This window comes from Hesperophylax consimilis, chromosome 8, assembly GCF_061612785.1.
Source record: "Hesperophylax consimilis isolate HC1 chromosome 8, BYU_Hcon_1.0, whole genome shotgun sequence".
In the NCBI taxonomy this organism is placed as follows: domain Eukaryota; kingdom Metazoa; phylum Arthropoda; class Insecta; order Trichoptera; family Limnephilidae; genus Hesperophylax; species Hesperophylax consimilis.
The window spans coordinates 41,460,290-41,473,021 of NC_142843.1; the positions used below are offsets into that span (position 1 = coordinate 41,460,290).

Sequence of the window (12,732 nt, forward strand, 5' to 3'; positions counted from 1 at the left end):
ATGTACGAGATTTTGATAATACCTATGGCTATACGAACATTTTACATTACTATTATATAACAGTAAAAACTAGTGCCATCAGAACTTGTAGGAACTTCTTACACCAAAAATTACATTGCCGTATTTGCGCGATGGTAGTTACCCCATCAACCGAGAAATCCCCGAATAATAAAATTATTGAAATCCCTGAATAATAAAACAGTTCGTTCGTTCTTCGCATTAGTCGTCGCTGTGACACAGAGCGCAAATTTCTACTATCTCTGTTTTTTACGAGTTCCATTTGTTGCATGCCGGCCGTGTTTAGTTGTACTACGTTAGTACGTGTAGCTAATTGAAGTTTTTGAAAAGAAGAAGATTTTTATTGTTAAATACCTAGTCTTTTCGTTGTTTCGTCCAATTGTTTAGCGGTGTAATAAAAGAATCGCTATGAGTGATAACAACGAAAACAATAACAATAAAGATTTTTTTTAATACCACACAAAAGGATGTTTTATTTAGTAGGAAACTTGCAATACTTTATTTCACTGAGTAAAAAGTCCTAAATCCTACCCATAAAGCGGGTTTTGTTTGCCAAGATCTTGTTTTGTTCAAGGTTTGCGAAATGTAGGGAAATTCTAGGGAAATTTCGCCTCGAAATCTGGGGAAATAATTATTTTATGCATACCATCCTTGGTACGATGTTTGAAAGTCAAAGTACGAGATTTTTAGCTGCATCCGTACGAGGGAATTTTTTTTACGGTTGGCAACCTTGCTTCTATGGAACTACTATAAAGTATCTATGGAACAACTGTCAGTGTCATTCGTTGTCATCAGTTTAGTGTGTGAAAATGTTTACAATATTAGTTATTTAGACAATAATTCTCGGAGCTCTAGAATACTATATTCTGCAAGAGCATGCACTCTTGTCATGCTGTCTTGATTTAATTCTCTTCGTGGATTCGTGTGGCTATTAGAATACTAGGATGAAGATAAATGAAAAGAATCTCTGCTCTTTCGCCACTTCAGCCACTCCTGTTGACCGGGAAGGCTGGCTCAACAAGAGGGGGGAAGTTAACAAGTCCTACCAGAGGCGATGGTTCGTCTTGAAGGGGAATCTGCTCTTTTACTTCGATAAGAAGGGGGACAAGGAACCCGTAGGAGTTGTTATTTTAGAAGGTTGCACAATAGGTTTGTGTAAACATTGGATTATTTCTAGCCAGTCCCCTATCTTAACAAGCGGATTGCAATTATTATAGCACAGGCGTCAGGTAGGTATGCTGTCCTTGTTCTAACTGTATTATAGTGGAAGGTGCTCCGAGGAACTAGCGTCATTGATTCCTTCGGCACCAGTGCATCATCGGGAAACACGCCAAACGCGCGCCCAACATAAGAACAGGTCGCTTCTACGAATCGTTCTTGAGTTCAACAGCTGGCCTCTGTGTTTCCTCCCTTCTACAACATGGGTCTCTTCAAGAATGATGATATTTTTTTCGGTAAATATTTCCCTAACCGCGCACTTAGCGCCCAATAGGCACACATTTTTAGGTCAGCTATCAGTTTCTTTGAAGCAAAGCCCAGATACAGCAGAGATAGGATAGGTGTGAATGTAGCATGGCATAATACACCGAAGTTAGTATATAAATGGGTACTAATCCTCGAAGCCTATATAGTACACCAGTTATGGGAGTAATTTTCGCCTTCACATGATTATGTGGAGATCCCACGGTATCTGGGAATCTACAATCAGGCTGAAATATTTTGTATTTGTTTTATTTTCGAGACAGTTTTCACCAATTTTGAATATGATGCCGCAGTTTTTTGTTGTTGCCGACATTATGGAAATTACATTTCAATTTAATTACTACAAGAAACAACCATTTGCGTCTAGATAGATGGTAAAAGGTGAAAAAAACGATCTCTTTGCAGCCATTTTGTATGGAGTGACCACTTGCGAGAGTTTCGTTTTGAAAACTACGAACCTAATAACCTTTTTGTCCATATAAATAGTTGTTTCTTATAGTAATTGTTGTAATTTCCATAATCTGTGCTTAAAAGTCCGGCGGTTAGGTAAATAATTACCTTTTTTGTACCAAAACATTCTGCTATATTACAATAAATTTGTCCTTTGTTTTACCCGTCTACATTTTGCAAATTATTAATGTGGTCTCCGTCCATTGCTGGCCCATCATCCTTTCAGTCTCTAGAGCTGCTTTCACCAATTTTGTCCGGAACGGCCAACAGGACGTCTTCCCTATGAAATTGCCGTCTGTCTCTGGAATTCTACATACATTTCCAAGCCACTTTTCCATGGCTTTTTTGATCCATAACTTGATTTCTAATTTTTGTATAACAATAAAAATGAATATCCTTAGAGCTGACAGAAGATGACGAGCAGTTCAGCTTCAAAATCGTGTTTCACGGCGTGGCGGGGCGCGCGTACACCCTGGGCGCCGAGTCGCAAGACGCCATGGAGCAGTGGATGAAGGCGCTCGCCTGCGCCAGCTATGACTACATGAAGCTCATGGTGGCCGAGCTGCAGCGCCAGCTGGACGAGCTGGAAGGTCGGTTTAACCTCACTTCTTTGGCTTCATGCTTTATGCAAAATATCTATTATAAATATGTGAATATGTACAAATGTTATGATCAGGCAAAGGGTATGAGCCTTGCTCACATTGGAAGTCAAAGTGATGTTTTTTAGGCAGTGTTTAACCACTCGAGCGATAGCAACCCACATTAGGGTAGCACCACTAATAATGCTCCTGAGCGATAGCCACCCAAATTTGGGTCTTTGTAATAATTTGTGTAGGTGATTTTTATGAATTTATTATATTTAATAAATTCATATGGGAAAAACGGTGGAATGTAGGTAGATTCCTTGACTTTAAAACAAATCGTAAGGAATTTATATGTTTTCGTATTAATATTCAGACATATGATTTTTATAATGAAATGTAATCAAATAAGCCATCGTTCAAGTGGTTATCATAGCGAAAAAAAGATGTTGGGAGGTTCCTATTATATAATATGGCTCTGTTCACATTGGGGTTATTTTATTTATTTATTAGAAAGATGTTGGGAGGTTCCTATTATATAATATGGCTCTGTTCACATTGGGGTTATTTTATTTATTTATTAGAAAGATGTTGGGAGGTTCCTATTATATAATATGGCTCTGTTCACATTGGGGTTATTTTATTTATTTATTAGAAAGATGTTGGGAGGTTCCTATTATATAATATGGCTCTGTTCACATTGGGGTTATTTTATTTATTTATTAGAAAGATGTTGGGAGGTTCCTATTATATAATATGGCTCTGTTCACATTGGGGTTATTTTATTTATTTATTAGAAAGACCAACTTATAACTTCTGCTACCATCATAATGTTTAATGTTGCTTGTGCAATGATGGAGGACCCACGACGCTTGAGTGGGGCTGCTTGCTACCCCTTGTTGGCCACAGGCCTGGTACACTACTAACTTCACCTTCAATGAGTCGTACACTTTATCAACACTCCATGGTTGAAATATTAAACTAATTTATAGCTTAATTACATTCAAACATTTATACACATTTTCTGAAATTCTTTGTATACTTGAAAATGCAATAAATCCATGACTAATATGTCAGCAATTTGTCAACTGATAAATAATTATGTAACAAATAGCGCTCATTGTGAATAGCAGAGCATCAGATCCAGGTTGCTGAGCTTTCAATTGGTTCTTTTGACACTCAATGTGAACAGCGCTTAAGTCTTTTCGGTAATTATTCGGGATCGCTGGCCACGCTCAATACAAATAGCGCTCATTGTGAATAGCAGAGCATCAGATCCCGGTTGCTGAGCTTTCAATTGGTTCTTTTGACACTCAATGGGAACAGCGCTTAAGTCTTTTGACACTCAATGTGAACAGCGCTTAAGTCTTTTCGGTAATTATTCAGGATAATACGATTTTTTTTAAATAAAACCTTAATTACTATCTGCATTTGGGAAATTTTAATTTTAACATTCTAATTTTCAATTAAGTAAAATGAAATTTCGCTTTCGTTGTATGGGATGATATCCATTTACAATAATTTAACTAAGCATGGCCAGTGTTCCGTAACGCCAATTGCTTTTGACAGGCCGTGTACTAACCAATCGTATCGTCAGGATTTGAACTGTTTAGTTTAAGTTCGCACAAGTCAGCTAAAACGACGGAAAGCCGTGAGCCCAGCCAGTTGCACAAAAACGGTTCGACCTGTCAATTATCGATCCTCGGTTGTGTTATCGGAATAATCATAATACGTATTTATTATCGCAATTTAATCTAAAATAACGAGTGATAACGAACGACAGTTCAGTTCCAGTGCTGACAGATGAGGCTGATGCAGATTTCACCATCATTTCACCGGTAAGTTGCTTGTGAAGTAACGTTACGCATTGTGTTTCCGCATTCGCCTGTCAAAAACCGTATAATTAATTTATTTGTTATCTGTGTGGAATAGCCCTTGAGTCGGCTATTCCAACCCCTGTTCGTTTTTCGAACATTTTTGGTGCCGAAACTAGGGAACTTTAAGATTATAATCTATCTATGCCAAAACGGATATATGCTGTGGAATGTTTCTTAAATTTTGAATAATAATCAATTCGAACAGTAATTAGGTAGGTACCTAGCTCTTGAGTATTTACGACCTACCGCGCATATAATTATAATAGATTAAATTATTATCATTTATTTTGTTTATTTACGACCATAGTATTTACGATTTCATAGTATTTACGACCTACCGCGTATATAATTATAATAGATTAAATTATTATCATTTATTTCGTTTCGTTTTTAGGTACGTTTCCAATCGCGTTTATTCAACATGGCCCCAGCCATTCAAACATTGCGCCGGAAACGGACATTAGCGAATAATAGGTTAGTCAAGACACATGAAATAGCAAAAAGCGCTTTGCACGATGCAACTAAGTGCAACTTATTGTTAGCGCATTATACTACTCTGGAAAAGATAGTTCTTGAATTTGAAACGTCTCACGCGGAAATATTAGCTTTAGATGACACAAACGAAATTGATGAGGATAAAATTCGTGAAACCTTTGACGAGATGTATTATCAAATTGTCGAAATTTACCAGGAGTTAACCAGTCAGCCTCTCGATTGTAAGACCGCGAATGCGTGCACAAACGTTAAATTACCAAAAATAAACATTCCAATATTTTCTGGAAATGTCAAGCAATGGCCCGAATTTTACGACATGTTTAACGCTCTGATTCATGAAAACAAATCTTTATCCAACATCGAACGCATGCAGTATTTGTTCTCATGTTTATCTGGAGAAGCTTTAGGGTTAATTCGGACATTTCCAGTACAAGGAGCTCACTACGTTGAAGCATATCAAAGATTAATCGCGCGCTATCGTAACGCGCGTGAACTCGCCTTTACGTGTTGGCGGGAAATGCTAAATTTAAATTTTCCGCCTAACGATCCTTTTGAATTTCGTCGCGTGTTCGATGTATTTAATGAGGATTTAACAATTTTAAAAGAATTGGATCTCCCAATAGATAATTGGGACTTCGTGCTTTGTTATTTAATTCTGTCGAAATTAGATTCACCTACAAGATGCGCATTCGAACAACTGCAGTCTCCTACCGACCTGCCTTCATATTTGAAACTCAAAGAGTTTCTTTATAACAAATGCGAAGCTCTTGTACGAGACTTACATTTTTCGACTCGCGATAGCAGTACTATTGACAAACCTCTTGCACGGAACTTTAATCAGGCTGCCAAAAAACGCACTTCAGCGCTTCTTTGCGATCTTAAGAAAGGACAGCCTAAAACAAATAGGTCCTCGAACTCCACCACTTATCTGAAATGCTCCTGTTGCGGGGAAGACCACTCCATTTCCAAGTGCAAGGTATTTGCACTCAAGTCAGTTCAGGATCGCCTACAGTTTGTTCAATCACACCGTTGGTGTTTCAATTGTCTTCATTCTTCTCATTATCTTAAAGATTGTAAATCTTTGTTTACATGTCAAAAATGTCAGCAAAAACATCATACTTTGCTCCATCGAGACGAAAACGCTTCTTTGGAAGATCAGTATCAACACTCCACGGCGTCTACGGACCAGGAGCCTTCTTCCGACTCTAAAATTCAGGTCCTCACCAACTTAGGAGACAAGTCCATAGTACTATTGTCAACCGCCAATGTTGGCATTCGCGATTCATCCGGCCGTTTCCAAACCTTTCGCGCATTGATCGATTCGGGCAGTCAAGCTCACTTCATCACCGATCGTGCTGCGGAGCTCGTAGGCATCCCTCGTCAAGCCAGTTCTCAGAGAGTTAGCGGCTTAGGCCAATCTTCCGCAACCACGTCAGGAGTCATTCAATTAGAGATCGGTGTTAAGGGACGGGTTCTCTTCAACATCAAGGCACTTACGCTGCCAAGTATCTGTGGCAACATGCCAACTGTTCGTCTAGATAAGTCATCGTGGCATCAGTTGAGAGACTTGCCTCTTGCCGATCCTGACTGTCACAAACCGGGACCGATTGATCTTCTTCTGGGTGCTGAGGTTTTCTCTTGTCTTCTGAGACCTGGTAATGTGAATGGTGGTCCACGTCAGCCATCAGCTTTCAATTCTGCATTTGGTTGGCTTCTTCTAGGTTCAGTTGGTTCGGACACTGCTCACGAAACGAAATCTTTCATCGTTACTAACGAGGACCGGCTCCACGAAGAGGTCCAGCGACTGTGGGAGTTAGACACCATTCCCCAGTCTTCACACCTCACTCATGAGGAACAACTTTGTGAACAAATGTACTGCCCTGACCACTCACGGGACGGATCTTCGGGAAGATACATCGTATCCTTGCCTTTCCGAGAAAGTGGAAGGGATATCTCTTTTCCAGGGTCGCGTGAGATCGCTTTACGTAGATTCCATTCACTCGAGCGCAAACTCATAGCAAATCCAACCTTACGTGAACAATATTCTGCTTTCATGACTGATTATTTACACAGTGGTCACATGACTCGTGTTCCTGGAAAAGATTTGCACAAGGGAAAGTATCACATACCTCATCATTGCATTCTTCGTCCAGGCGGCGCTAGCATTTACTTAAGAGTCGTTTTCGACGCCTCAGCGACGGATGTTAACGGATCCTTGTTAAATGATACCTTGCTTATCGGTCAAAAGCTTCAAAAGAACCTGCTGGAGCTTTTGCTAAAATTCCGTATACCATCGGTAGTGTTTACTGCTGATGTACGACAAATGTATCGCCAAATATTGGTTCTAGAACCAGATCGCGCTTTCCAAAGAATATTTTGGCGTTTTCATTCGTCGGAACCCTTCCACGAGTACCAACTAAACACTGTAACCTATGGTGTCTCCTCCGCCCCATTTTTGGCCTGTCGTACTGTCAAACAGTTGACCAAAGATGAAGGTTATGATTTACCGCTAGCGCGTCGTGTGCTAACTTCGGATATTTACATAGATGACATCGTTACCGGTTGTAACAGCTTAGAACAAGCTCAACAAACGAAAACCGAAGTTATCGAGCTGTTTAAACGAGGTCAATTCGAATTGCGGAAGTGGGCTAGTAACAAACCAGAATTACTCGCCGATCTGCCTCCGGAATACTGCCTCAATGACTTGGTGTCCATGGATGTTGATAACTCTCACATTCTCAAGGTATTGGGATTAAAGTGGGAGCCACGACATGATACATTTTCATTCGAAGTCCTATGCCTCGATCGCGAGTGCACTAAACGCACTATCCTCAGTGAAGTCGCTCGGGTTTTTGACCCTCTCGTTTTTCTATGCCCTTTGACGTTTTTCGCCAAATCCCTAGTACCAAAGTTGTGGGTTCTAAAGGTTGGGTGGGATGACACCCCCCCTGTTAAAATTGTTCGTCAATGGGATCGTTATACTAAACAATTACCGCTCTTGAAGTCGTTCAAAATCCCTCGATGGGTGTCATTCCCTCACATGGAGTCGTGTCAACTTCATGGCTTCTCAGATAGTTCGGAACTTGGATATGGCGCGGTAGTTTACTTGCAAATCATGGATGTTAACGATAAAGTCCAAATATATTTGGTTTGCGCCAAGTCTCGAGTCACCCCCACAAAAAAGATTTCATTGCCTCGCCTTGAACTGTGTGCGGCAGTTCTTCTAGCAGATCTATTAAAATTCGTCAAAGATTTATACGTACCATTGCTTCAGATCTCCAATACCTTTGCGTGGTCGGATTCAACCATCGTGCTCGCCTGGTTACGTTCTCTTTCGTGTCGCTGGAAGACTTTCGTGGCTAACCGTGTCAGTCACATTCAAGATGCCCTCGAAGGGACTTCCTGGCATCACGTGTCATCTGGAGATAATCCAGCGGATGTCGCTTCTCGTGGTCAATCTCCAGCCGATCTGATCGATAACACGTTATGGTGGGCGGGGCCTTCGTGGCTGATCCAGTCATCCGATTCTTGGCCATTGTTCGATGGCAATTTCGACGAAATTGAACTTCACTCTGAGGAACGAGTTCGATCTTTATTTGTCCAACAGGACGAAAATCTGGTGGACCTATTATTAGTTAAATTTTCTTCGATTCGGAAGATCCAACGCATTCTCGGTTACTGTCTTAGATTCATATACAACCTACAGAATAAAGAATCTCGTCGTTTGTATCTTCCATTAAACCGTGCCGAAATTCACACTTCACTTTTGACAGTAGTTAAACGCACTCATCATGTACATTTTAATAATGATATCACACGCTTGAAAGAGGGCAACCTTATGTCGAAACAAATGCGGAAGCTTAATCCCTTCATTGACGACCACGGTGTGCTCAGGGTGGGTGGCAGGTTATCTCAATCTGGGCTCGAATTCGAGTATAAACATCCTGCCCTATTTCCTCGCGAATCTAAGCTTACTTCTCTTGTGATAGACGCTCTACATCGAGAACATTGTCATCCAGGCCCCGACGGCGTTGTTCGTATCGCTACGGTTCGTACATCGAATGGTTCTCTTCTCACGAGACCATTACCCAAATTATGTCCATTGCCTAGTCAATGTGACTAATCATTTTCGCTTCCGCGGCGCATTCTTTCTTATCATTTTCATTATTATTATTAATATATATTTTTTTTCTTTTTCTTCTCTCTTTTCACTGTTTCTTCGTTCACGCAACGTTCCACAGCATTGCCCGTTTTGTTTCTAAATTTTATTTAAAATACACGTTGTTGTATTTTGGTGGGCGGAATGTTCCGTAACGCCAATTGCTTTTGACAGGCCGTGTACTAACCAATCGTATCGTCAGGATTTGAACTGTTTAGTTTAAGTTCGCACAAGTCAGCTAAAACGACGGAAAGCCGTGAGCCCAGCCAGTTGCACAAAAACGGTTCGACCTGTCAATTATCGATCCTCGGTTGTGTTATCGGAATAATCATAATACGTATTTATTATCGCAATTTAATCTAAAATAACGAGTGATAACGAACGACAGTTCAGTTCCAGTGCTGACAGATGAGGCTGATGCAGATTTCACCATCATTTCACCGGTAAGTTGCTTGTGAAGTAACGTTACGCATTGTGTTTCCGCATTCGCCTGTCAAAAACCGTATAATTAATTTATTTGTTATCTGTGTGGAATAGCCCTTGAGTCGGCTATTCCAACCCCTGTTCGTTTTTCGAACAGCCAGCGATCCCGAATATTTACCGTCTTTTCATGTTGGTTCAGGGGTTAACTCTCCATTTCTGAAAATTATTTTTTAATTATTATCACATAATGCACCACCACCATTACAAAATAATTTTGGGCATCTTTCATACACCTATTGAAGTGTCTGCATGTGTGGTTGGTTTGGTTCCCTACAGAGATGAGTGTTCCGGCGCCGGAGGAGAGTGTTCCCAAAGTGCCGCCTCGCGGACAGCGCTACAATCCCTTCAACAAGGTTCAGGACTCGCGCCACCAGCCCGGCAAGAGCGGTTAGTTCTCACACTGTATTTAGTTACTTCCCACCTTCATCTTGCCACAGTCCCCAGATGGTTGAGAGCAGTTTGGTGCTCTCGTGAAGTGGATCCCCTTCTGATGTTCCAACTGGTTGATAACAAAGAAGATACGTATCCTAATCTTGGCTTGGCATGAGGTCTGATGTCACCATTTCCGCATTGTCCATTTTATAAATATTCAAATCTATCTAACTTATTCATACACTCTCTCTAATTAATTATTCATGCACTCTCTCTAACTAATTATGCTTATTGCTCTATTTATTGGCTTTTCTAATATTTTTGATCCCCAAATTAGGTGATACATAATTAAGATTTTGTAATCCAACAAGACAATTTTAATCATACAAAATGCAGTCATCATCCATAAGAGTTGAGACGGTTTACACGTAGTTCCCGTAAGCACTTAAGGCCATAGGCCCATTGTGCTATCTCCCATTTTACCTCAATCCTTTAACAACAACCCAGTACCTTTAATAAAGTTCACCAGGGTTGTCGTTGGGTATGTGGCTATGTCTTCTGGTTCTACTGTATGTCTCCCCAGGTATCTGAGCCTGGTTCCCACCAGGGCAGGACATCACCATAGGTGAATTGGAGTCTCTTCCTCCTCTTCACATTTCCTACAGATGTTGGTGTTTTCCACTCCCAACAGTTGCATGTGTCTCCTGAGATGGCAGTGTCCCGTTAGTAGTCCTACCAGTTCCCTCAACGAGTTTCTGTCCATATTGAGTAGTTTCTTGGTTCGTCTAGGGCAGAGGTTCCCAAACTTTTTTGCCCCGTAGACCACTTGCCAAATTTTTTTTTTTCCGTAGACCCCCTGCCTGCCGAATTTTGAATTTTCCTAAAACTATTAACGTCCCATGTGATAATCATTTATTTTTTTAGTATAAATATTCCCTTTCCTTGCCTGCCCAACAACCGGGTGGCGGTATAGTTGTTCTGTCTTTACATTGTGCAGACGGGGGCGCCCTTGTGAAGTATTACACCAAATGAAAATGAAGCAGGATAAGCAACGGGAATTTCTTTCTGTAGCTAGCTTTACAGAACTACCCCTTAATTTCTTTGTCAGCGCTTATTCTGGTCAGTTCTTCAACTTTGCATTTCCATAGTTAAAATGTCCTCAAAGTAAGTTTTGAAGTGCATTTAAATGTTGAACGTCATTATTACCCTGGACGTTTTTCAAAAACAAGTTGGGGAACTGGGAAAATTCGCGGCCTCCGACGTGCAATGTTTTTCTTTAATATATTAATTCTGATGAGAAAAGGAATGTAGACTCTATTTATATACCTCAATTAACAACTTTACGAAATATAAAAATTCAAATATCAAATAAGCAATTTCTCAGACTATTATATTTGTGTTAGGTCTATTGTGTCATTTACTCAACTCCTAAAAGTTGTCTTGAGGTAAATGGGGGTCTGCTCGTATGTACCCCCATTTGACTCTCGTGGACCCCCAAATTTTTTTCTAGCTGACGGACCCCCAGCATTCCGATATCGACCACTGGGGGTCCATATAGACCACTTTGGGAACCTCTGGTCTAGGGTCTGGTCCTTTTATGAGTACTTTGGATTGTCTCATTCCTGGTGCCCTCTCCCATTCTGTGCAGTGCTGGGATTTGACCCACCTATCAATATGTAATTTTGTGTGGCAAGCTGCTACTCCTACGGCCGGCTCGGATCCTACGAGTGGTGCTTCGCCTCTTTCCTCGCAAGTTCGTCAGCCCGCTCGTTGCCCTCAATACCTTGTAAAACAACTTGTATTTGGTTAGGTTCAGCTCATCGACTCTCAGTGTCATATTAGAAAGGTTGGAGTTTGCATTGAAATTTTGTATTTGCTATATAGAATTCGAAACCCTGGATGTGATTACCTCACAAGAATCCCAACTGCTCCTTGATACCAGAGCCATTAATATTTGGAATTTTGAAAAACTTATTTATCTTTTTTACTTGTATCACGTCACTGTGCGTTTACATGTATCATGTAGAATCTCCTCCAGAAGTTCGACACCTTGTAAATTCAATGTAAGTATTATTATTTTTGAATGCAGGTAAGACGGAGCGCCTTCCGGAGAACGTTCCCCGCTCCAAGATCACCTTCCGGGAGCTGCACACCGCGTACGGGAGAAAGATCTTAGCAGACTACAACGAGTGGCGGCACAAGAAACCCCCTTCCACCGCCTCCGCCCCAGAGGAGCCCCTCATACAGCTGTAGACAAAAAACCAGAATGCCTCTAGAATTATTATTTAGTTTTATGTACTTATACTTTGAAGAAATGTGTATTTTTCTACATTTTTTGTTCTCAATACATAATAGAATGTAGGTATTTAGAAGAGAAATTTATTGATGGCAAATAGGTAGCGAGTTGAAACCTCGTACAGTAATTTGCACCTCGAGCTGCGGTCACAGATAGTAGAAACGATGGGTATGGGTCATGAACCATTATAAGCATGAAACTGCGAGCACTACGTGTCGCTGGCACCGTTCACCCATCCTACTGCAAATGGCATCTACGCACAGCAGCACCATGTCTTTGTTTCTACCCACATGCCAAAAGTATATCTTTCACTGCATAGTGTCTTTGAGAGTCAGGTAGGCCATACGTCGATCGTGGATTCGGTGGTCATTAAACGTTATGATGTTTGATAAACCCAGTCTTTAGCGTTAAAATTATGATTTGAGATTTTTACATGTTGGGATTCCTCCTTCTTTAGCCAATGTTTCGGACAGAGTTGCAGTGTGCATCACATCTCTCCTGATGATGAACACTGTAACG

General features: G+C 40.8%; 1 protein-coding gene across 2 annotated transcripts; it reads left to right on the forward strand.

The window, feature by feature from the left end:
* The first annotated feature begins 790 nt into the window (after window positions 1–790).
* On the forward strand, window positions 791–12,185 carry LOC149422081 (sesquipedalian-1-like). 2 transcript variants are annotated; one of them, XM_089634297.1, is made up of 4 exons: window positions 791–1,167; window positions 2,352–2,540; window positions 9,822–9,932; window positions 12,007–12,185. In XM_089634297.1, exons 1-4 carry the CDS (start codon window positions 963–965, stop codon window positions 12,168–12,170), a joined length of 669 nt encoding a protein of 222 aa, XP_089490423.1. In that variant the 5' UTR covers window positions 791–962; the 3' UTR covers window positions 12,171–12,185. The 2 variants fall into 2 exon arrangements, with proteins under 2 accessions (XP_089490423.1, XP_089490424.1); XM_089634298.1 differs by lacking the exon at window positions 9,822–9,932.
* The last annotated feature ends 547 nt before the right edge of the window (window positions 12,186–12,732 follow it).

Bases quoted from the DNA above. Each gene is read 5' to 3' on its own strand.
- LOC149422081 (XM_089634297.1), top strand. From the start codon at position 963: ATGAAGATAAATGAAAAGAATCTCTGCTCTTTCGCCACTTCAGCCACT. The intron at 1,168-2,351 runs GTTTGTGTAAAC...GAATATCCTTAG, and splicing joins TTTAGAAGGTTGCACAATAG to AGCTGACAGAAGATGACGAG. The intron at 9,933-12,006 runs GTTAGTTCTCAC...TTTTGAATGCAG, and splicing joins CCACCAGCCCGGCAAGAGCG to GTAAGACGGAGCGCCTTCCG.